General features: G+C 39.3%; 1 protein-coding gene across 1 annotated transcript in view; it reads left to right on the top strand.

Annotated features, from left to right (window-relative positions):
- Nucleotides 1-26,090, top strand: part of NRXN3 (neurexin 3) — a 1,009,770-nt gene that overhangs the window by 753,927 nt on the left and 229,753 nt on the right. Inside the window, 1 exon segment of the mRNA XM_040559130.1 lies at nucleotides 1,659-1,840. Within this exon segment, the coding sequence (XP_040415064.1) occupies nucleotides 1,659-1,840 (182 nt within the window).

The raw sequence follows: 26,090 nt of genomic DNA, 5'->3' as shown, positions 1-26,090 counted from the left end.
TACATGGTGGGGGCGGAAATAGCATTAGTTGTAGTTTCACTCAGTCTGGAAAATGTACCTAGTTGTCCTATGCTGCTATGCATGTCCTATAAACATCTCTCATCCCTGGTGCTGAAATGGGAGCTGGATATTTTTGCTTATTATTTTGCAGCTTGTGATCTATTGTAATAGTACTTAGAAACTCAGGTACAGTAAGTGGCTGAGACATTGAGATATATGTTCCTGACTTGCCTGTAGATTTGGATCTGGAATGGCAATTTTAATCACATTTTCCAAGAAGCTCAGAGGCTGTTTTGATGAGTTATAGAAATCTTCCTAACTTCGAGTGTTGAGTACAAGTGAGAAAGTGGTCTCTGAACACTTCTGCTTCTCAGCTTATTCATCTGTGATGGTAGATTTCTCACTTGTGTGTCTGTCTAACTGAGCTGAGATGGCCCTTGTAAATGTGAGAGGACAGCATTCAGGTTTGGAGAGGTTTGGTATTGTCCTTTTTCAAAAACAAAAAGTCAGGGAACAAATTCCCAAGCTGATTGTGAAGACACATTCTGCTGGAGATGTATGTACTAGATTTCCGAAAGTCTTAAGCAGTGTTGGAAAAAATAGTTGCTCACTGTGAGGAGTCCTGAACTGAAGACAAGACAAGTTTCAAAGAGGCCAAATATTTCCTTTGAATACCCAAATAAGACTGAATCCCTTAACCCATGCTTCTGAAACAGATGTTTGGTTGGCTTTTGGTGTTTCTCTTTTGTTTTTTAAACTCTTCCCTCTCCTCCCCCCGAAAAAAAGGAGCATTATGCTATCTGACATTGTCTGGGATGACATTAAGCACTAATGAAATCATTCATTCTTGATAAGCATTTCACTTATCTTTATCTCAAAGGCTGCTTGCCTTTATTTAGGAACTGAAATAACTTGCATTGGAAGCCTGAGATACAATTTAGCTGGTTGCATACAGTAGAGAAGTCTTAAGTGATTTATACCTCAAGAGGAAGCTTGTTTGTTTGCTTGTGGTTCTCCTGCTGTTATGAATGTAGGAACATGAGGATGCTCTGAATAACATACATGCGCATTTAGATTACATGCTGGAAGTATTTGGAGTCTTGAGTCCATGTTCATCTGAAGGATGAACTTTCCGTAAGAAAGAAATTATGTTGTTTGTTATTGAGTCTAATGGTGCAAGGCTAATGGTGGAGGAACAGATACATTTTGTCAGATTTAAAAAGCTATTTCACCTTCTTATCTCCTTCTGTTAGAAAAAGCATCTAGCATTCTAGGGTTGTGGCTCCACAAAGGAAAACTAGTGGAATGCATGTGGGAGGGCAGTCTGAATAGCCATTTCGTGTGCATTATAACATGTGTCATAAATATCCAAGAGGACTCTCCATGTCATTTGTCACAAAATGTATTAGTGTGCTGTCCTCCACTATTACCTAGCGGAGCCTGGAAAATACATTTCCATCGTCAACTCAAATTGATTTGCATGTTCTCTGTGTGCTGTCAGTAGCCTGGCCAGTAGGGGGCCTTGATTTTACCATGTTAACTAATGAAAGCATATGCTTGCATATATTCCTTTTCAGAAGTCATAGAATTATTTCCAGAGTTGACAAATAAATGAAACAAATAATTAATGCTTTTTTCTTTGGTTTTCTGTTTTGTAGCTGGTGCCACATATATATTTGGGAAGAGTGGAGGTCTCATCTTGTACACCTGGCCAGCTAATGACAGACCAAGCACAAGGACAGACCGTCTTGCTGTGGGCTTCAGCACAACAGTGAAGGATGGCATTCTTGTGAGGATTGACAGTGCCCCTGGGCTTGGTGACTTTCTGCAACTGCACATAGTGAGTATAAATAGACCGTATACTGTACTATTAATATAAAATAACGTGTCATACTCTGCACTTTGTGTCTTCAGCACTCATCATGTTTACTGAATGGGATGAACAGGGAGCCAAGATTTGGTGCCAGAAGAAGGGGAGGCGGGGCGGGCACTCATGAGATTCCGTATCATGGCAGAGTTAATCTACTTGACAACTGCATAGTCTTGAATACAACTGAACTTATGGTGTAGCATTGCTATTCTCAGAAGGCAAAGAATGAAATGGAGTGATAATTCATTTTTCTCACTGAGAAAGTTAAGTGAGAACTGACCAGATCCTCACCTACTGCAGAAAGAGTTGATCTAATCTGCTATTGCAAGCATCAGTTAGTTCAAAACAACATAGCTTTGCAAAAAGAAAATAAACTTTTCCTTTGTGAGAGCAAATATTCAAATATGGAAGTTTGGATGAAAGTGGCTTTAGTGAAAGTGTGGAATTGAGAAAATGAGGCTAAGACTGGAAACTTTTGGAGAGTTTTTTTTTTCTGATGTGGTGGGGAGGGGGCTGGGAAGGAAGCACTTGTTTTCCTTTCTAAATGAAGTAGCCAAGACATTTACTAGAGGTAGAAGCTGGTCATGTTGCTTAATGCTCTTGTTTGCCATGTCTTATGCATCAATTCATAGTGGAAGAGGGATGTGACATTTGCAGGATTTGAATGAGCTGGGGAGTTGTTGACATTTCATTGGAACCTAGAGAAAGTATAAGTAAGCATGAGGAATGTCAGGGTCCAATATACAGACCTGATGTGAATGACTGACGGTCTTAGTCTGCTGCTGAATTACAGAAGAATTTACAATGTTTGGAGTCTTCTGGAAGCACTCGGCGTATTGCAGGATGGCTCTGAAGCAAGGGTTAAGGCTAGCACTCATTGCCAGCATTTTAAAAATCCCGGCACTATGTATTTTCCACCCACGTTTTTCTTGCTTTCTCAAAACAAACATTAAAAAACAACAACAACAATAAAAAGGCTGAAAAGCAGAAGATACTGTCAATATGAACAATATATTAAGCCTAATGGGTTAGAATTCCATAACTCATGTGAAGCAAAAGTGGTTGGACATAATTGAACAAGCCACTATATATTCTTCAGCTGTTGTAATAAAGCATATTTGTAAAATGCTATCGAGTAACTGGAGAACATGTGAGGAGAAGTACAGATATATGAATTTGTTCAGTCTTAGAGAAGTCTAAAATGGATTCTCATTGCTTTTGGTTGCCTTCTGGGATGTTAATAGAGGAAAGAGAAGTTAGACTCTTCTTGGTGGTGCTCAGGGGAAGGGAGAGGGGAAATGTACACAAGTACCAAAATGGAATTTCTTAGCATTAATTATGAAGGCACATAGTCTTTCTCTATAACTTGGTTTTGAATATTATCAACTCTTTTCTTACAAATGAGTCCAACGGAACTTTTTTGACTTTTTCCTAACATTATTTGATACCTACAGACATCAGATATGTAAAGCTAAGCTATTAATTGCAGTTGATATTAGTACTAAAAGTTCTGTTGACTGTTTCTGGTGTAGTTCAGTTAATTTTATGCCTGAAGATGTTCGCTAGCAACAAATACAGAACTAGTTCAACTTCAGTTTCTCATATTCTTTTGTGGTCAGGATTTAGGAGCATTTGCCAGTTATTTGTGAGTATCCAAAGCTAAGTTACAGTGCTCTCCTGGGCCTGGTATTACTGCTTATGTCTATCACCAACAACAGCCTTTTGAAATGACACTTTAAATGTGAGAACATATGACCTCTTACTTTGCAAAATATATGCAAGCTTTCCATGAGATCAGTCTTTTTGACTGAAATCTACCACATGCTGTGTGCTGTCATGTTCAAAGATGCTGTCCGTCTTCCTTTTTTCAAAGCCTTGTTCTTCCATTAGGCAATTTTTCTGTGCCTAAAGAAACAAGGCAATGGATCAAATGGTAATAAAGGTATAGGAGAAATTTATTTGCATATCCTGACAGTTGCAAAAGCTTATTAAACTGGTAATTAAATAAAACTTGAAGAAGGTAATTAGTTAAACCACAAAGTAAACTGTAGGAAGTAGAGTTAAACTAGGTATTAAAACAGGAAAAATGATGTAAAGGTAATTCATTTTATATATATTTAACAATTTGAATTTTCAGGAGCAATTGTGGTTTTTGTTCTTTTTTTGTTTAAAAAAAAAAAGTGAAACTTTTCTGGATGAATGCTAGGGAGGTCTCTTCTTTGGGGATCTTTCTGGGTATTCCAGTCATGCTTTTATTTATTTTTTAAGGATGCTGTCCACTGAATTCAGGCCTTCTTGCTCTTCCCTGGGTGCTCTGTTGGTGATAACTGGTCACGAAAGCAATTTGGTGATCATTATTTTCTACTGTGCATCACTAGATTAAAATTTAATACAAAATTCATCGTACGGTCTATGGTTTATCAAGATCTGATACCATTTTAAAGGTTGCGAGAGGGGCTTGTGCTCTGAGGAGACTTTCTAATAGTTTCCATGTTTTTTGAACACCATGTATGTTTTGGAGTGTTCATTATAATCTCTTGATTTGTAAGAGGTTAAAAGCCAAAAAAGATATCTTTAACAAAGACTTGCATATCTGCTTGTTTAATTTATGGTTGTTCTGTTTGTATTCATTTTTTAATTAAGAGTCTTTCAGACATTGTGGAAATTCATTAGCTAAGGTGTCTGTTTCATACGAGGAAAAATTACAACCTCAAACTGTTTTCTCTCCTGATTTACAATGAAGTATAGGTTGGCAGCCCTGGGAAAATGGATGGCATACCTTCCAGATCAATGTCATATATGAAGCATGAGGTGTTTGTGTGAACAGAGCTAACTGTAGCGTGTGGAATGAAAGTGTTGTTACAATATCAGATCCTTTCTTATAAGATTTTTTTTCCTGACGATTCATTCAAAGAATGAAGTCCAAACATGTACCGGAAAATTGCATTCTACAATCTACTGCAGATTTGAGTTATGGTTGCATGTTTCTATGCTATCATTCACCTTACACTACCAAACCTACTTTTTGGTTTTACAGCATGCAAAAATCTTTACAGAGAACAAAATGGGAGAGGAAAACAGCTGCAGGTTATGATGAATATCGTTCTGTTGATGACTACAGAGAGACGAATCATCTACCCATGTGTGCTGCTGTTTTATTTTGCAGCTTTTCATTTTTGTTTGTTTGTCAACTGTCATCTTACCTCTGGTTCCTCAGGCTGGTCTTGTAAGACTAGTAAGGCCTGGTAGTAAGACTAGTCCAGTTTCTTAATTGCTCGTAGAAAGTAAACTCTAAGTTGAAGAAAAAATCCTAGTGATTTTGGAAGAAATACTGCCTAAGTAATTGTTACGTTAATGAATATCTATCACTTAGCACCAGGTGGCAAATGAAGGCTACAGGATTTGATATAGAACATTCTGATTCTCAAGTGATAGATATGAATAAAAAGTCAGTTTTCCCCAAGTTAAAGACAGCATTGCTAAATGAGAATCTGCAGATAAGGAAGAAAATGTAGGTGTATGTTCTGTTAAATTCATTCTTCAGTTGTTGGAAAGACTCTTACCCTGTACTGATTGGTCTAAATCTGTGTTTGGGTTTATGGCTCTAGGGGCTTCTCTGGCTTCTCTTTGCTAAAAGTCCCCTGGAGACTCTCTACCAAACTGCAGTGCCCAGCTGAGGTATGTCATCTGAGAAGAGACAGAAGCAGTAAAAAAAAGTTGGTATCAGGAGAAGAATAACCACTGAAGGTGTATGATGAGCTGAGTATCTTGAGGACTAGGCAGAAATGATAAATGTTGGTAAAATAATAATAGCAATTGGTGTTTTTCTGTGACCAAAATAAGCTTGATACAAAATGTTTCAGCCTTTCTTAGGCCAAATTCAGAGAAGACATTAAGAGAGTTATGTTTTTATACTCAAGTGAGTAGAAAGAAGGGGGTTTACTTAAGAGTAGCTTGCTTCGTTTTCCAGGCGTTAGGCCTGCAGGGGCTGTAAACCATGTGGAGAGGGGAGGGAAAAAAGGTGATCTGCTTCAGTCTCCTATCTTGTTTCATGTTTTCTTTAGCTACTTTCATTGTCCTTATGGTTAGTTTTCTTTTAAAGTGCATGCTTCACTGTGTTAGACTTCATTTTTTTAACCAACTCAGACTATAATGCAAGAATAAATTAATTATTGTGAATACAAAAACTTCACCATATCTTAACCTCACTTTTAGTGATGAGTTCAGTATAGTGTTGTTGTTCTTGCCTTTCCAAGCTTTAAACCAGTATAAAATAAGTCTTTGTTTGATGCAGTTCTTATAGCATACTGAAAGTGATTGAATATTAGTGTTCCAAAAAGTGTTATCACTTGAGGCTTAATGCTTATCATTTCTGTTTTCACTCAAGAATCAGTAGTGACCTGTGTATATTTCTCCTGTTTAAACAACTGGTGAGCCTTTACAGGTTGGTATGAAATTTAAAATTAGGGGTAGATGTTTTATACTGAAACTTGCCAGCAGAACGCCAAAAGGTAAGGTGGGGCAAGGCCTTCTTCAGTGAAGCAAGGAGTTGTTTACTGACTGGCTAGATACAGGAGGCAATATCTTGTGTAATGCATATCTGTATAGCCAAGGAAGTGAAGCAACTGGTGCATGAGAACAGCTGGACCATCTACTGGTTAAGGGAGGGAGGGGATTAGAATGAGTTTTCAAACAAAAGATTACATTGTCTGGATCCTTGGAAAGTCTTAAAAAAAAAAAAAAAAAAAAGTCTAAAGATGTTTTCAACCAGGACAAAATCCAGCAACCTGTCTGAAGGTATACTCTGCAGCTCTCCTGTAACTATTCACATAAAAAAATATCTGAATACAGCTTTCTGTTATGGGTGAGTTCTGTGGTGCAGACTTCTGAATTGGTGCAACCTGGGGATTAACATATGCATGAAGACTCAAAAGCTTGACTGCTAACTTTCCAGGCAAGGTGGCAAATGAGCTGAATGAAGGAGTCAGAGCAGTTATAATTTATGTTAGCATGTGAAGATTCAGTGGAGTTTCTCTTTCACTTCACATATTTTTTATAAGCGTGTAGCTGTAGTTTATAAACTCCTCAAGTTATCCGCATGGACCATGTAGCGTGCTGTCATCATAAGGGTTGGGATGGGTGTATTGACCCTTAGCAAAAATGGGTACCTTAAACTCTGTAATGCTTGTTGAGCGTTGCAGACATGTTCTGAGGATCACACAGAATGCATCACAAGTGTCTACCTCCCCTCTATAATTATTGCTATAACTAAATTGTAAGTCACATCTTCCTTTTTGCTTAGATGGCAGTAATTTTCAGATGAGACTTGACTGTTAATTACACTCCATTTCTTTATGTTGATCACAGAAGATGATTTAAGTACATCTGTATTAATCACCACTGAGAGAGATGAACATCATCTATGCAGTGAGTTACTACTTTTCCTGAGAGGGAAAAGTAACTTCTTGTTAGTGACTGGTAAATTCTTAATTTACTTGAACTTGTTTGCAAGAGGGCGTAAGATTGCCCAGCATTATGATTTGTCTGGACAAGGAGGAAGAGAGCAGAAAAATATTAATGTATCATTTAAATACTAAAAGCTAAGAAATCAGGCAGAAGACTGATGTATGTGTAACGTGGATATTTACTTCACACAAAAAGGCCTATTCGAAGTCATAACAGGCATTTTGTTGTGATGCAAATCATTTGCTGTCTCTGTGTGACGAGGTGTGGTACATAATGTAGGGATGAATTTTGTGGTATTTCATACAAATCACAATTGTTTTTTCACATCTATCATGACATGCTCAGTGGGCATGGTTTATTATAGGAGATGCTTGTCTGGAGGTAATTAACTTACACATTAGACTTTAGGGTAATTTTAAAGACAAATCTCAATGAACTCATAAACCTGTTTTCAACTAAAGAAAATAGATTACTTTTAAACCTGGTCCTGAAAACTTAGGTTGTTTTTATTTCTTTTGGATCAAATGAAAACAGAGATGTAGATGTAGGAGACACGGCAGCAGCTAAATGTTCTTTAAGTTCTTAAAGGTGGTATGTCCACATCTGAGTTGAAGTACCTTTTTCCATTATTAGTGTCCTAAGAGGACACACAAAATTGGAACTTACTGAGAAAAAGAGTTGGAGAAAGTATATGTAACATCAGCAAAGACCTGCTTTGTAATCTGTGCTGGCCAGGGTCAGCCTGACAGATGTGATTTTTACCTGGAAGAAGGTCTCTGTTTCCTGACTGAGTACTTTGAAAATAGTTAAGTGTACAAAGAGGCATGTATACCCAGATCATGCGCACAAAAAACAGAGCATAACCTCATAGCTTGCCAGTTATGTCAGGCTTATGGAATGAAAAAAGCATGGCAAACACATTAGACTTCAGCATCATTAGTTTGCTTGAGAAGCTATATCTGAAGAAGCTTCAAATTTTAGGTATAAACATCAGTGTCTGTTTTGTCTGCTAGTGTAAAATTGCCAGCAATTCTGATCTTTTTTATGGAACTGTTTTATTTAAGCACTTAGGGATACTGTCCCAAAATGTCCTTAGCCTTATCCTGTCCTCCTCTAAACTCTTTGGGTCTACAAAATCCCATGTGCTTGTGCATGCTGCATTCATTGATTATTCCCTAGAGCACAGACGAGTTAGTAAAGGAAAACTAATTTGAAGGAAAGAGAATTGACCTACAGCTTTAAAACATGCTGCTGTTACTTCTGCTTTTATTTTGAGAAGTTGATTAAAATCCACTTTTAACTTATTTGATCTGGTTCACATTATGCATAGGAATGGTCCATCTGTTGTTATCTACTAGCTCTCGGGAAGATCTCTGGTAGCAGATCAGGAGTTGAGAGTAAACCTCTGGAGGTTAAGGAGCTTCTCACCCCTGTATGCCTGTTTATGGCTGCCACAGCTTGTCAGTATGCCTCATCAAGTTATCCTGATGACCTTCTGAGGTTCAGTTCCTGCTTTGTTGCCGGTGGCTGCACCAGGTGTATGAATGAATGTATGTAGCTGAATGCAATAGTGCAGGAAATAGCACACTGATGTCCTGCGGCTAAAGATGATGGATTTCAGATCCCTGGTTGCACTCAGGCAGCATGGAAGCTCAGTGCTTTGATACAGGGATTCATTAATTCTCCTCTCAGGAACAGTTTATGTGTAGATCTTAGAGCTTTCACTGTTACTGAAGGTTGTGAAGCTGATTTGAGATACAGTATAAAGAGCTGGAAGGTTTATGTTAGCATGAATGGTCAAGTTATGAGTTGGACCACAGATTAACCTAATTAGAGCCACAAATCTGAATATAATCTTGGGGCTTCAGTTCCGCAGCTTGGTTGACTTCTGGTGGACAACAGAGTGGAAAATTAAGAATTGGAGAATATAGAGGAAGAATCAATGGCAAATTACATAGGTAATTTTGTGAAACCTTCCTTAAAGATATGGATAACTAAATGCACTGTCTTTGCTCATTTTTTCCATGAAAAGAGAGAGCTTTGCTGTGCTTTAACACATCCTTGTGTGTTTCATCAAGGAAGCTGGCTTCTACTCATAATATCGTCATTTGGTACAGTGGACAGAACAAACAGCTTTTTACTTTTCTCCCCAAATACAAATCTGCTCATTTTAGTGTTGTACATCTAGCAAAGCCAGACCCTAGAACTTCAGTGTAAGTGCAGAAATAAAAAAAAAAAATATATATATATATATATATGCTCCTAATTAGAAGCAAAAATCTAAATGGGATTGCTGTTGAGAGAAAGATTCATCCCTAAATATATAGCTTCTATTTAAAATGAAGCTTGAAACCTATTTAATTTGTGAATATCTGTTTTGGGCTCTGCTGTGGTTCTTTAAATCACTGAGAGTTGTTCAATGATCGGTTCTTGGAGCCTTCCATAGTATCTATCCAAAGACCCTATATGACAATAAATGTTATTGCTTGTACACTATATAAACATACTGTGTTTTGCTTAATATTCAGTGTCTCCTGTGATTATAGTATTTGTTAGAATACTTCATCTAGGGCTTTGATATATTATAATTTCAGTATAATTTGAGCTGAACTGCCTTTACTGCTTTGCAGTACTTTCTTAGTATTTCAGAACTAATTGGAATCTTCACATTTTGGAACACAGTCTGTCAGTGACTGAGTAAACCAGGAAATATTGGGACTCTTTCTGACGCTGAGAAAATAGAGATTTTGCCTCTTAACGTTTTTGCTGTTGTTGTTTTTCTGAAGAATTAAATACGAGGTAGTGAAATGGTGAATTTGGGTTTTTTTTGTTCCTTTGTTCAGCTGGTTCAAAAAATAAAAAGAAACACAGACAAGCTCCAGTGAAGTTCTTTTCTTGAAATATCAAAGACCTGAAGGAGATAAGTCTGAGTCTTTTAGTGTTCATCTCTTATATTTGTAGATTCTATACTAACAATTGGCAGTCTCTGTATTTTTCTTTACAAGAAACAGCGAACCTACAAGTTTGTTCAGACCAACACATCTTCCTTCTGTATGCATGGGTAAGTTGCACTAATAGATTCTAAATTAAATCTGTTTGTAATTAAAGCCTTTATCGCCTTCTCTATGGTTGCATTTAAAAAGTAAAATAAAATTCCTGATCTTGGTGTTAATGGATAGCAGCAGGGTACGGTAATAACTCACTGTGTATTCAAACATACCAAGTACTACTCAAAAGCAATTAAACAAGGGCAATCATCAGTTTAATTTACCCCTGACTTGGTATCTGATGTAACCTTCTCATCAAAGGTTAACAACCGCTTGGTACTACATCAGTTACAGCGAAATGAATTGTTTCTCTGTTAAGCCTCTAGGAAGAACATCTTAGATGAAAATGTATTATTGAATCTTACTAACAAAATATATAAATCTTATCTAATCCAAACAATGTGTACATGTTTATAACATGATTTTAATTTTTGAGGTTTTCAAAATATAATGCAGAGAAAAGACAACTTGGTCAATGACATACAACTGGTTCTGGGGTAAAAATCCACTTTTCTGTAGAACACGGAAGACTAATCCTTCACAGTTTTACATGGGAAATGAATGAAGATGCTGCTTTTTCCATTCTAAAAAGACAATGCAGAGACAATTTAGAGGAGAGAAGCGCACAGAACTAGAGTTTTGCTAGAACTCCAGCACCTAAGTTCCTGCAAGCTTATTCATGAAATACTGAGTTTGCAAGAGAGAGAGACAGTTCTTTATTCAAAACAGTTCTTGTAACTGTTGTTATAATGGTTAAAACATACGCATTTCATTTTAAAAGATCTACGCAATCACGATACATCTCAATATCCCTTTGAAAGGTACACATGAACATCCTAATAGAATGAGAAAACTGAGATTAAATGATGTAACTAAAGCTATAGCGCCAGAATCGGAGGTGGTATGTTCTGAATGATCATCTTTTCTTAAAACAGTAAGGTCTCCCAGTGCTTCCTTGTCTGCCCTGAAAGAGTGGTTCAGTACCAACTGCCAGGGAGAGGTAGTGTCCTCGGAACTACTGCTGTTGCCCACAAGATATGAGGACCCCAAGAGGTGCCCCTCTTTTATGGCAGGAGGTGGTGTATGGTGTCAGTTTTTTGTTGTTTTGCTTTTTTTTTTTAGTTTCCATTTAAATGCTGATGGGTCCTGAACTTGCTTAGCTTGTGTGTTGTTGGGATTGTAGGCTGAAGTGGTATTATTTGTGCTAATAAGCCTCTCCCATTAGTTAACCTTTCAGTACATAAAGCATGATTGAACTGAGAGCTTCCTGCTGGTTTGAAAAGCTTTTATGTTAAATACGTGATACAGGCATTTTCCTCTTCCATCTCCTTATGCAAAAGAAGTAGGATGGGGGAGACTGCAAACACAGTCTGAAACACAGTTGAAGTAAATCTTATGTAGTGTGAAAGCTCTCTTAAATTTCTTCACATATTTTTTTTCTGCTACATTTAAATTCTTGGTGCTTTGTTTAAGCAATTTGCAGCCTACAGAGACTGCCTCGTAACTGGTATAATTTGGGCCAATGTAAAGAATCAGCTGAAAATGTTTTTGTCTGTACGTGATAACCAAGTACATTACTAGCTTGGAAAGTCCAAACTTACTTTCAGTGCGCACAGTCCTTGGTAGGCTTATTCTTTATTCTTGTCAATTACTGATGTCAGGAGTGCAGTTCATAGAAGCTGGATAATAGAAACCATTCAGTATGATAAAGAAAAATATCTTATACTCAAGCTTCTTCTGCTATTTTACCATGTTTCTCCTATTATTTTCAGACAATCTTATCAGAGACCAATAACATGTACGGGATTTCAGCTTTTGGATAGCGTAAAACTCTTTAGTGTGGTGCTGCTCAACCTTAAAGAGATGGTGGCATTATTCAGTTCTGTGGAGAACCATATTATGCTTCTAGTATGCAATTTAGACTAGAGATAGGAAAGAGACTCAAATGCCACAGGCATTTCCCCTTCTTTAAGGGGAGCAGGATCTACTTTTTCTTGGACACTGCTTTGGATGCATTGTTAAGTTTTTAGGAACATTCTTATTTTTGGTAGGTTATCTTTTTGTAGATAGTATATTGTAACCCAAATACATTTAGAGTAGGCCCTCACTGGCATAATTCAGGTGGGCTGAACGTGCTGCAGCAATTCAGATTGAAGTAAATGCATCTCTGAAACATGAGAGGTTGACACAGCCTTTCTGTAGTAACCGCTGGGCTTTCTCAGGTAATGAGTTAGGCACCGCTTCAAAAGAATTGAGGACATGCTGAAAGGTATTAAAGCTGTGCAGCTAGGGGGGTTCCAAGGGAGAGAGAAGGCTTCCCTTAAAGTCCTGTTTTATGGATGGTATTATACGAGTGTACTGAAGAGTTGGGACATGAACGGTCATTTAAACAAGTAAGTCTGCTCATGCTGAGTATATAAGTTAATACTCGACAGCTTCCAACATCGTGGGAAGTGTGGGACTGTCACCACCTCGCTACAGATAGTTCTATAAAAGAACTATCACGTTGGATTACCACTAAGACCTAGCTTGTTTTTGTAGCCTTACGGTACTGGGAGGGGTTTACGAGAGCAATTTTAGTCCATTGTTGTGTTACGCTGAAAGGGTTTTCCTGTGATATGATAAAATCTAGCTGCACTGACTCTGTCCTCCTGTGATACTGAGTAATTCTCTTCTTGTGTTTGTTTTGAAGAATGTGTCCTTATGTGAGACTTCTCTATTCCTTTTAACGCATAAATGTAATTCTTACTGTTTGCATTATTTTTCAAGCCCTTGCACTGTATTCTTGTCTTCTGTCCTCTGTTTCTGTGCAGAAGAGAAGTTGGTTGTGGTTACTCACTCATATTTCTTTAAGTCTTAACCTGTGGGGAGCCAAATTAAATGTAGCTCTTCTATAATGGTTACTGTGAATTACCTTAATGTTTTTAAATGAAATAATCTCCACTTTGATTGGAGTCTGTAAGAAAAAGACACACAATTTTGTAATACAAGATAGTCTGAACTGTTTTGCTTGAAACTGATTTTAAAACGCTTATGGGTTTGTGTTCTGATCAGAATTTGTTTCCTGTGTAAGAAACATTTATTGGCTTTCTGATAGGGAAAACTATCATTTACTTTTGGAGCTTCGCAAATGAATGAAGTTTAAGATGATGGTTGTGCATCTCAGTTTAACAATGTAGGTCATGAAGGGACCTAGATAGATCATCACCCTATACTTGATGGTGATTGTACCATACCTTCCTCTTTTCTGGCCTTATCGGATTTACTTCATTCCTTCTGATTTTCTCCTTCTGCTATTTCTCTTGAAATGCTGTTCTAAAAATCTTTTTTTTTTTTTTCCCCATTATGATTTTAAAGTTTATCTTATTTTCCAATCTATTTGCCTTCATATATGTCAGTTTAATCTCCGTTTGTTTTGTGCCAATATTGTCATTCAGCTCCTCTCTGTTTTTGATCTTTATCCATCAGCTGCATTTATGGAAAGTAATTCCATTGCCTGTGCTTTCTATCAGTGGCTCCCCCTCAATTCCCCTTCAGGCTTTTCTGGACTATCTGTATAGCACAATGGGGCATCAAGATATCCCAGGGCTAATATTCATTCAAACATGGAAGTCTACAATCTGCAGCTATAGACAAACTTTATTGCTTCTGCAGCTGAACTATTCAGCTGTGTTCAGGAGGACTTAGTCAAACACAGTACCAGATAAGCATTGCTGCTTTGTTATGGAATCATGGAATGGTTTGGGTTGGAAGGGACCTTAAAGATCATCTAGGTCCAACCCCTCTGCCATGGGCAGGGATGCCTCCCACTAGAACAGGATGCTCAAACCAAAGATCCAAGTTGGGTCTGTGCAAGTTACCTTGGGTATCTTGGAGCTGTACATTTAGTTCGAAGCTTGGCTGTGTATCAGGCTTACATGGCAAGGTTCTGGTAGAAGGGAGAGTGCAGGAGTGTTTTCTGGGAGAAGAGTCCAAAATCTGCCCCATGTTAGATCAGAGCCAGTTCTAGCCACCTCCAAAAGGGACTGACTTGCTGCTGGCCAGAGCTAAGTCAGTGAGTAACACTGGTTGCACTTCTGGGAGAGCAGATTTAAGAAAGCAAAAGAAACTGCTGTGCAACAGAAGCTGGGAGGAGAGCAAGGTGTGAGAACCAGCCCTGCAGACCCCAAGGTCAGTGCAACAGGAGGGCAGGAGGTGCTCCAGGCACACAGCAGAAGTTCCCCTGTGGCCTGTGGAGAGGCCCCTGGTGGAGCAGGCTGTCCCCCTGCAGCCCATGGGTCCCACGTGGAGCAGATCTCCATGCTGCAGCCTGTGGAGGAGCCCCCGGTGGAGCAGGTGGATGTGGCCTGGAGGAGGCTGCGGCCCATGGAGAGCCCCCGCAGGAGCAGGCCCCAGGCCGGAGCTGCAGCCCGTGGAGAGGAGCCCACACAGGAGCACAGGGTCTGGGGGGAGCTGCCACCCGTGGTACAGACACATGTTGGAGCAGTTCTTGAAAAGCTGCTGCCTGTGGGAAGCCCATGTGTGATCAGTTTGGAAACGACAGCATCCCATCGGAGGGACCCCATGTGGAGCAGGGGCAGAGAGTGACCATGAAGAGAGGGGCGGAGGTGAAGCGTTAGGGACCGACCACAGCCCCCATTCCCCTGCACCACTTGAGCGCTGGGGAGGTAGAAGAGGGTAGATGTGGGCAAAAGTGTTTTCACCTTGCTTTTATTTTCTCACTGCTCTACTCTGTTAATAATAGGCAATAAATTATATTAATCTCCCTATGCTGGTTTTGTTCTGCCTGTGATGGTATTTGTTGAGTGATCTCCCTGTCCTTATCTGAAGCCTTGAGCCCTTTCCACTGTATTTTCTCCCCTTTGCCTTTGAGGAAGAGGAGTGAGAGAGTGGTGTGGTGGAGTTTAGCTGCTGTCAGTGAAACCACCACAGCTCAGTGCATTTGCATGCAGATGTCATCCAGTCGTCCAATCATCTTTGTTTCAGAATCCTTTTTACAGAAGTAGTGTGATCAATTTAAAGAACATTCTCAACCGAAGGCTTTAGGTTCCTTTCCAATGTGTTACCATGTGTCATAACTTCAATGCTTTGTATATGTAATTCTTGTATTTGATCACTCATTTTTACAGCTTTCAGTGGCAGCTGTGTTAAATGATAATGCTGAGTTAGAAAGGAGATGGGCTGTCCTTTGGTTTCTTATTGTCAGCCCAGGAAATGATAAGCATTTTGACACATTAGCTGACATGTTGGCTCAGTTTATAAAACTTGTATCAGACTGGAAATCACGTGATAGGTAGTCTGGAGCCTTGATTCCCGAGATGGTTATTAATGGGCTTGTGAACTTGAGAATAGAGCATGGTAAATCTGGCCTTTGAGATAATTGAGAAGCCATCGCTTGTAATGTGAGCAGCTGCACTGAAGGATGATTGCTGCTCTTTGGGGACAGAGGATAATACCTTGTCATATGCAATTCTGAAGCAGTGCACCCAATATTGATCTAGTTTGGCCATGTCTTAACGTCCCTTGAGTGGCTGCCCAATGTATTTCATACTTGCCATGCTCCTATTTCCTTCCTATTGCAAGGACTATTTATTGGCAGAATAATTCGATTTCCTTAATGAAAAATTAGGTTAAGGAACTGGCTGTGATAGCCAAGAAAATAATAGCTTTATAGAGGCACAGGAAAGTATTTCGCATTTTAAAATGTAGAAATAGGCAAAAAGTAAAATATGGGAGCTCGTCTTTCCACTTCGTTTACATATTGCATTAGTGCTTTCAGTATTGTTTTTCATGTAACTCTCTTAATCTGATACACGTTGTTGTGACCAGAGAAACTGAAGATCTGATGACAATCCATTAAACTTCTTAATAATGCTGCAGTGAGATGTATGTGGTTCCTGGTTCGTACTGCTTTGAATAAAACGCAATCTTCAGCAAAAGCAGAAAATTCTAGTTTTTAAATAAGTTAAATATGCTGAGGTTTTTATTGTTAAGGCAAGTTTTGATTTCAACAGGGGTATTATGAGTGCAAGATCACTCCGTTAGGGTTCTTGGAGCTGTGCGAGAATTTGCCTTATGATACATGTTCCCCAATGCTCACTGAGAAGTTCCTGATTTGGACCTACCCATGAAGGTGACACTAGATGCTAATCATTAATCATCACTGATGGTTGCTTGGATTCCAAAGGGGGGAAAAAAATGTATTCAGGTTCTTATAGAAGCTGCTTGCCTCTTATAATTTGTTTGTATTCCTGTGTCAAAAGCCACCCTTCTCCTGGGAGGATGAGTTGTGTTGCTCCTTCACCAGAACTGCTGATGGAGGAAGTTGTCTGGGGGACTTGGAGGTCGCTTGTATCGCCGGGGCAAAGCCAGGTCAGAGCAATGTGTTTGAACTAGTCAGAGCTCAGAGTTTTAGCTGCTGACTATTGTTCAGTGCTTTTTAATAAGTCATTCATTTTTAATATTAATGTGTTAGGAGCGGGGGCTGCAGTGCACCTACAACACATTCTTTGTGTCTTCTGCCTATTGGAACTGGCCGCTTGTTTCTGGAACCAGGTGAACAGGGTGGGATGAGTTCATCTGCAGGGCTGTGGTCTCTGGAGGGATTGTTGCTTTCTATCTTTATCTAGTGAGCTGGTTAGTGTTGTTGTCTGTCTTTCCTTGTACTGTGTTTTTGCCAAATAGAAGAGTGAAAGGGAGAACAGTTGTTCTTGTCAGTGGCTTAAGATCAGAACAAAGACAATAAGTTCCTGGGTACTTTGGGACTCTTGGCTTATATTGCCTGAAGTAAAGAGCCTGTGGTCCCTTTCACTGTCGAACTGCGCTGTCTTGGGTGTGTAAATTAGGTCTAGAGATGAGAGGAAGCATTACAAACTAGTATAAGTGGGCAGATCACTTTGAAGTTAAACACAAATGTGCCACATCCATAGACACGAATGCAACTTGTCTAAAGGTCAATGGGGAGAGGCAAGAGAGGGAATTGTGCAGCCATGTGATAGTGTTATTGATACATAGGACCACGAATTGGGTGTAAATGATGAGGGGTTGGCAGCAGAAGGGGCTGTGGGGATGGGCTTTTTAAGGAGAGGCCAGGGGCTGCCCTGTGTCGGACACCGGGTCTAGCAGACCCACTGCTGGATATGGCCAGAACTGATAGCCCGTCTGGCAGTGTTTCTCTGATAGTGCTTAAAGAATGGCAGAAAATGCCATAGAGAGAGAAGGATGGGGAAAGTTATAAACATGAGAGGAAACTCCAAGGTCAGAGGAGGAGGTGCTGCATGGCAGGGCAGGTGCCCACTAAGGCCCGTGGAGGACCCCGTGCTGGAGCAGATAGGTATTCCCAAAGGAAGTGTGGCCTTTGGAGAGCCCATGCCAGAGTAGAGGAAAAGGGTGAGATGAAGAGAGCAGCTGAAACTGCTGTGTACTGCAAGTAACCAGCTGCCCTGACCCTTGCACAGCTATGCTGAGCGTAACCTGTGATAGAGGCAATGGCAGAGGACAGGAGTCTACAATGAAGGAGTGAAGTTCAACCTAGGAAAGGGGAAAGAGAGATTTTCCCTTTGTGTTTAAACTTTGGTCTTTTTTGTTTCCCAGTTACCAATTCAGTAATTAAATGTGTTAATTGGTAATAAATTGATTTCCCCAAATTGAGTTTTGTTTTGCCTATGACTGTCCTTGTCTTGGTCCATGAGCTCTTCTACTCCAGATCTTCCTTGTTTGTCCTTTGTTTGCTGAGGGGGAGAGAAATGAGCGGCTGGGTGGGAGTTTGACTGCCACCAGGGCCAACCCACCACCAAGCATTAGCAGCACAATTTTATGCCATGGGAGGGTAAAAATCCTTTAATCCTCTTGTTGATAGAGCTCAGCCCACCCCGTGTGACATTGGCTAAATTTGACACTAAAGACTGCATTGAGTCTAAAGATTTATTTTTTTTTTATGAGGATGGAAATAGGCCAAGATAGCCAAAGGTGTATACCTCATAGTCAGTAAACTTAGTCTTCAAAGATTTGTCACTGTCTCGCATGCTGTTTTTTCTTTCTTATGATCTGTATTCCTGCTTCCCTTTCCATGTCACAGCTGTTTATTAACAAACAGGTGGTATGCCTGGAAATGTGTGGTTATGAGGGTGAACAGCAAATCCAACCTTCAGATTCTGTGCCAATTCAGATGAGACCACAGAACATAACTATACTTATTTGTTGATTTGAAAGAATCTTGAAACCATCAAAGGAGCTGGAATTAATTTGCAGGGTGTGGTAGGAGTTCTGTTTGAAGGTAAAAGGGTGTTTTATTGTACTAATCCAAACTCCATAGTGTGACTCTTCTGAATGCATTTTGATTGTTCTTGATAGGAAGAGAATATTCTTTTGAGAATATTCTCTGAAATCAATATTAGGTCTGAAGGTTTGATAATGATATGGTCTCAGTAACAACCCTGGTGGTTTTTGTTGTTAGATTTCTGTATTACTAATGTCCTTTCTGTGACAGACTTACCTTAGCCTGAAGAAGCACACCACACCGTTTTAGGCCGTGCTTCTGAATATGTGCATTTCTGAAAAATCTGCCAAGAAGGTGCAAGTTAATATTTAAAATGGGCCAGGCCTTCCTGAGGGTTTGTACAAAGGGGAATGAAGGTGTAAAATAGTCCCAAATGTCAACAGAAGTCAGAAAAGTCCAATGTAATCTTCATTTCTACTCAGCACAGATTGTTTTGCATTTCCTGAGTGTTTTTCACCTACTCTACTGTTAACAAGTGATGAGGATTTGACCATGTTGTAGAAGTGATGATTTCACACCTGAGTAGGCTTTCATCTTTAACGTGGTAATAAAATTCTTAATATAAATTGTTGAAAAGACATGTTTCTGTTAATACTACTTAATTGAACGTTTTCCTCAATGAGGGATTTGTTTTTCAAGGGAAATAAATTTCACATATGTGAAGACAATTAATAGAATCTCTGTTTTCCTTTTCTGAAGAAAACTTTCCCTGCTAATATTCTGGTATCTTTCAAAGCTGCCTGTGATTAGTCAAAAATAACTGTCTGGCAATGTCCTGACAGTTTCTTTACTATCTTAGCATGTGCATGGTGCTTTCACTAATGCACTTTAACGTTCATCAAACGTTGCTCTTTTTTTTTTTTATAGACCATGTAGACCCTATGTAAAAACCTTCTCTGCCACATGTTTCGGTGCTTCATTTTTGGCAATGCTCAGTGATTTGGATGCAAGACCAGAACCCACTGCAATGCCAGAATCAGAAAGGTTTTGACGGGTTCATCTTCCGTTTTGCATCACCTAGATTTTTTTTAAGAAATTTCCTGTCTAAAAATGTATTTGATGTTTTCTTTATTTGTGGGGTCTAACCATACAACCAGAGTAATACAGTTGCTAAGAGTTATCAACCATAAAAACTAGTCACTGTCTTTATAATACTTTTGGATATGGGAAAAGAGAAGAGTGGACAAACTGATTAATATTTGATAGCCTTCATTTAATGGCTTCAGCCTTTGTAATTAACCTTCTGTTTCACCTGAAACGTGTCTACATTTTCAGGTCAAGTACTTGGGGTGGGATACGCTGAACTGTCAAAATGAAGGATGAAGTGATGTGCTGGGAACTACAGGTTATGCACAGTACTGGGAGCCTGAGACAAGTGCTATTTAAAATTCACTGTTGTGTGCCAACTTCATTACACACACTTGTATTACATCAGCTTTTTGGATCAGTCCACCTGTAATGCTACAGCAGTTGAGTAAATGATAGAAGGAAGGAGATGACTCATCCTGGAATCCTTGTGCAAGATCTCTGTATGCAACATGAGAGGGAATGTAATGCTTATATTGCACACAAACCTTTCAGTTAAGCTCGCTTTTCCAGCCTTTGAATATTGCATAGGCCTCTGTTTTGCTGGGTTTTGTTCTTTGGCTGAGGAGAGTGTTCCTCAAAACATTGACTAGAATTGAAGAGTCATCTAGCTTAGACTCTCAAGATCACCAACCTGACTTACGCAGCCTCATCATTAAAGGGAGGAGCTGCTGACTCCGAGTGTATAGAGGCCTTGCAGAGAGATCTTGACAAATTAAATTAGAGGGCTGGGCAATCACCAACAATATGGAGTTTAACAAGAGCAAGTGACATATTCTGTACCTGGGATGGGGCAACCTAGAAAATAGATATGGACTAGGGAGATGAGAGGCTAAAGAGCAGCTGTCCAGAAAGGGATCTTGGGGGTTTTGGTTGATGGCAAGTTGAATATGAGCCAACAGTGTACCTTGACAGCAAGAAGGGCCAGTCATGTCCTCAGATGCATCAAACTTGCCATTGCTAATCAGTGGAGGGAAGGGATTGTCTCTCCTTGCTCTGCACTGGAGCAGCCTCACCTCAAGTACTGTGTGTAGTTTTGGGTGCCACAGTATAAGAAGGACATAAAACTATGGTAGAGTCTTCAAAGGAGGGCTATGAAGATGATGAGGAGTCTGGGGGAAGATCCACGAGGAGCAGTTGAGGTCCCTTGGTTTGTTCAGCCCTGAGCAGAGCAGGCTGAGGGGAGGCCTCATGGCGGCCTGCAGCTTCCTCAGGAGGGGGAGTGGAGGGGCAGGCGCTGAGCTCTGCTCTCTCCTGTCCTGATGGCGATAGGAACGGAGAGAAGGTCATGGAGATGGGATGGGGAGGGTCAGGCTGGATATCAGGAAAAGGCTCTTCAACGAGGGGGTGGTCAGGCACTGGAAAAGGCTCCACAGGGCAGCAGGCGTTTGGACAACGCTCTCAAACACATGGTCTGATTTTGGGGTGGACCTGTGTAGAGCCAGGAGTTGAACTCAGTGATCCTTGTGGTTCCATTCCACCTCAGGATAACCAATGATTCTAAACCTTTAGTGCCATGACTAGCTTGCATTCCAGTTTCAAACTGAAACCTTAGAAGACACTTATTCCAACCCAGTACAACCCCCCCATGCTCCCTCCTCCCCCCCCCACACACACACTGTAGAGGGAGCAGGGACTCTACTGGTAACTTCGGATATTTTTTATGAGGTGCCACTGAAATGAGGGCAAAAGAACTAGTAACAGCTGTGTCAGCTGCCGTTTAGTTTTACTGGACTGTTTCTGCATTTCGTTAAAAACAGCCCTGCTATATTTTATTGATATAAATAAACCTCTGTTAGGTTTAAAGATAGAACCCAATGGAATGGAGATCAGAAAAATCTACTTTAACAGCAATCATCATTGGCAATAATAAAGAAATATAAGGGAATATACATGGGAAACAATACCAACAAATCAAAACAAATTCATCCCAGAAAAGTGATGTGAATTTACAGCAATTATTACTCTCAATTTCCATCTAAGCTGAGCGAGACCGAAACAGACTGACCCAAGTATACTTCAAGGGGAAACAGTTGATGCTTCCGTAGCCTAAATGAAGAGCTGATTCAGGCTCCATTCAGTAAGAAAGGCTGGTTGAAACTATTGACATTTCTGCTTCTATTTGCAATTATAAGAAACATTATTGCCACCTCTTGGAAGATGATTAAATAATTGCCATCTTTTTGTTCTTTTCCTTCGACAGCAATCACTGGGTGCCTGCCTCCTTCTGCGTCTTGATGTGTTATGCTTTGAATCTGTTTTGCCAGAGAAAAAGCTAGGCTCAGCATAATTGGGCCATTTCCCTGTCACAGTGGTTTCCTTTTGAATCTTGTTACTCTCCACGGGTTGCAGTGAGGTCAATCACATTCAGTCAAATGGCTGAGCAGTTAAAATTGTAGTAGAACGAAGTACCTGCTGTCCATGAAGGCTGGAGATAAAACGTGGAAGGGCGGTCTTGGGAAAAGAGGTGCCTTTGCTGTTTTTAGCAAAACGTTGCCCAGTTAGAACTTGCCATCACCTGAATTTGTCCTGCAAAGAGAAAATTAAATGTCTCTGTGACACGAGCCACCACTCATCAACATTAATGTCATGCGTGACAACTCTGTGCCATAGTATCCTGCTATACTAATTTGCTGTCACAGGAAAGTATCTCTGTATATTCATGCAACTTCATGGCATAGTACCACTAAACTGATGCAAAGTGACCTTGTGGTATCATGCAACTTGATGCAACAACATAATGCAAAACTGTCTCAGATTGATGGAGTGCTGTGACCCGGCATAGCGATTATTGATTCAACATTAGGGTTTAGACTCATACCTACTGTGCCATTGCCATCATTATTGACTTAGAAGTGTGATGCAAGGTCATTCTGTGAGACATCACAGAGCCCTGTTGAGATCAAATATCTTTGAATGTTGACATAATGCTACTATCTGATGTTACAGTTTATTTTTATGGAGACTAGCACATGTTTGGGGCAAAGTTTGTTCCTGTTTGTAAATTATTAATACAACATTATAGACTGAATAATGTGTTAGCATTCTTACGTACTGACATTCAAATATTCTTCATTGGTAAAATGGTTTAATCAGTAGATCAGGCACAAAATACTGATACATTTGCAAGGGCACAAGTATATCCTTACTCTAATGAGCCAAGCCCTTACTTGTTACCACTGCATACCCATCTTTGTTGTCACCACCAGTGCACACAATTGTATTCAAAGACTGTTATTAGGGCTAGGAAATTTTAAAGAGTGTCCATGGATTTGGGGACAAATTTACTATCCTTATGAAACTGTTTTAGCACAGGATGGCATTTCATGTGTTCAAACAAAGCTCCTGTTGCTTTCAGTTGTAGCTGTGACTGTTCAAACTTCCACAAATCATATCCTAGGGTCTATAGTTAGCAAGTAAAAATGAATAGTCAATTAATTCTGTTCACTGGTTTGGAGTACCTGACCATGTAAATACTTACTGTGCAAAATTAACTGTTCTGTGTGTTCTGTTCAGATTCCTTGGCTTTAACCAAAACAAACAAACCTGAGATTCTGTCATGTGGCATTGTGTGGATGTATCCAGATCATAACAGGACTGGAATTTTAACCATAACTTCACTTATTTTTCCTCCTTGAGCTAGCATGAGAATACTGTTATTTTTGTTTAGCTGTTATGTCCGAAAGATCAAAGCAAGGTTTGTATGGTAGTGATAACTTTCAGTAGACCAACAAGCTGATGGGGAAATGAAGTTTTCTTCTTGAAAACCATAGTAACCCAACGTTATCCTGTTTTGGGATGCGAAGAAAGGACTTATATGTCCCTAAAGCTTTTTTTTTCTTGCTGTTTAGTCTAATAAAAGGTGTCACCTCGCTCCATAAACTGTCCTGAGGTTGTTAATGCTATTCTTTGTGTTAAGCAGTCACTAAAGTGAGTTGAGAAAATGAACTGGATGAGTCATACTCATAAATACTTGTTTAAAGTATAGAATGGTGTGGTTCAGGCAGTTGTGGGGGCTCTGCTTGGCTTCAGAGAGGAACAGTAACGAAGGAGCAGAGATTCTTTTGAAGCTAAAATGTAATGAAACAAACAACCTAAGGCAGACGTGTAGTATGGGAGACTTATAAATATTTTAATTTTGCAGTTATAATAGCTTGAAATAAGTTATTTTAATGGGAAATGTCAAACACCATTATTAGGAGGAAGTCCCCTCTGTAATAGAGGACTGTTGATCTGTTGTTTCTATTTGACTTATCTCACAATTCAGACTTCGGTTCTCATTAACGTAGTGCTCATTCAGAGGTTGCTTGACAATATCATTTTATATTGTAATTTCATACTGCAGAAACGTTTGTCATATCTCAAACACTGGATTATGCCATCAAATAAATCAGGCAAGTTCGGCAGCACAATGACAAAACGGAGGAATGGAGAGGATATTTCTTCATGTTGGTAATTAGCAGTGTTAAAAAAGGAGGCAGAGCAGTTAAATGAGGCTTTAGTAGTAATATGTTTACAGATGGCCTGAGGTTAGTTGAATGTTTTTGAAGCTAAACTGCTAGGTTATTCCTTGAGGTTGTGTAACTATTATTTTCAATAATAATTTCAATATCTAGCATTTTTTGTTGTTTTTTTTTCCTCTTACAGTTTTAGTTTACTCTGTTGGATTTTTGTATTGCGACTGTGTGCCTTTTGTTCTCTATGGCACTACACAGAAAAATATCTGTATATCCAAGTTTATGTTGATAATAGATTAAAAAGTTATCTGGAAATATATCAGAAATCCCTGGTAGAAATACGTAGTTAGAATTAGTGAGTAGGCACAAAGTATCTCTTGTTTTCCCCACAGCAAGCAAGCACCTCAGCCAAGGAGTAAGGACTAGCTTTGGCTGGAGTTTTTTTGGGGTGCGTGTGTGACTTTGTATAAAACTAGATGCATCCTATAACTATATATGTTAAATACTCCTATTGCAGATGCCCTTATCAGAAGTTAAACCACTTCATGTTGGATGCTCTAAGGCACTCAATCCATGCTCCAAGTTTATTAAATCAATCTTTGTGAATGTTCTATTATTATTGTAAATGAAATGGTAGGACTAGTCAGTTTGCCCTTAAAACTCTGTAGTGTTTTCATTTAAGTCTGTATTGGCTTGGAATGCGTGCTTACAAAATAGAAGACATACAGAGTTTGTAGGAGGACAAAATGGGTCAGGTGAATAGCTGAAAAGTATTTGAGAAAACTGTACTATAAGTAGGTAGAATTGGATAGTAGGAGAGTTTGTTCAGCAATTTTTTTTTCCTCTAGCGTTGTGGATGTAACAATGCGTATGGGTGTGAAGTCTAACTGTAGCCGTAATCAGATCATTTTCTGTTGTGTATATATTGCTTAATGTTCAATATCTCAACCTTTCATTCAAAGGGGCATCTATCTGAACACGATGGCAAGTTGTTTGTGGGAAAGAATGTATTCAAGTCTCTATAAAATGATTAATGATGAAGATAATCATAGGTATTATCAACATTGCTGTATGGATAGGCAGCTAGGGTTTACTGTGATGTTTTGTCGGCTCCAGTATTTCTATTTTATTTATTTATTTATTTTTGTTGTGGGGACCAGCTGTATTACAGGAAGCAGTTTCTGTCTAGAATGGTAATTTTGATGGATTTTTAGGTGGTGCAGATGCTATTTGTAAGGAACCAAAAGGAAACCATCCTTTGACCCAAATATATTTCATAAAGGCTGAAATGCATCCATTTCCTACTACATAATTCACCTGAGGTGAATTTTGAATTAATCACTTTAAGAAGGAAGAACATTTAAAACCTGGCTTAAGCTGTTATGCAGAGGCTTTTGAGGATGGAGAGGGATGAGTGGAGGGGACGAGATTTGCGAGACAGGTCTTGCAGTTCAGGGAAAAAATTGTTTTTCAGTAGGAAAACAATTATTTTTATGCAAACTGTTCCAGATTCTTTTCTGTAATTGTAATTTCAAAATCCTGGTTGTGGGCTTTCTGATTGTGAATACTGTGAGGGAGCATGTGCAAGATAGTCCCTTAGATGTTCCGGATGAGAGAAATACAAAGCAACGAAGGGAAGTTTTACCATCGCACAAAGAGTGAAAGTGAAGTGAAAAACATCAGCTGTATTTTGAAGTGAAAAAAAAAAAAAAGGAAGAAAAACTCCATCATATAATTATGTTGTTCTATGCATAGTTAAAAAGAGAGAGTTATGGTAATTGGCATAGCTCTCAATGAGCAATACCTGAAATGCGTGGAGAATTGTTACTGAAGGAGGAGCAGATGCTGAATGCCACACCTTTCAAATCACGGCAAGTTCTATTTTT

This window comes from Cygnus olor, chromosome 5 (genome assembly GCF_009769625.2).
Source record: "Cygnus olor isolate bCygOlo1 chromosome 5, bCygOlo1.pri.v2, whole genome shotgun sequence".
NCBI classification, from domain to species: domain Eukaryota; kingdom Metazoa; phylum Chordata; class Aves; order Anseriformes; family Anatidae; genus Cygnus; species Cygnus olor.
The sequence above is the reverse complement of the archived record's forward strand: the minus strand, read 5'-3'. Positions and strand labels throughout refer to the sequence as shown.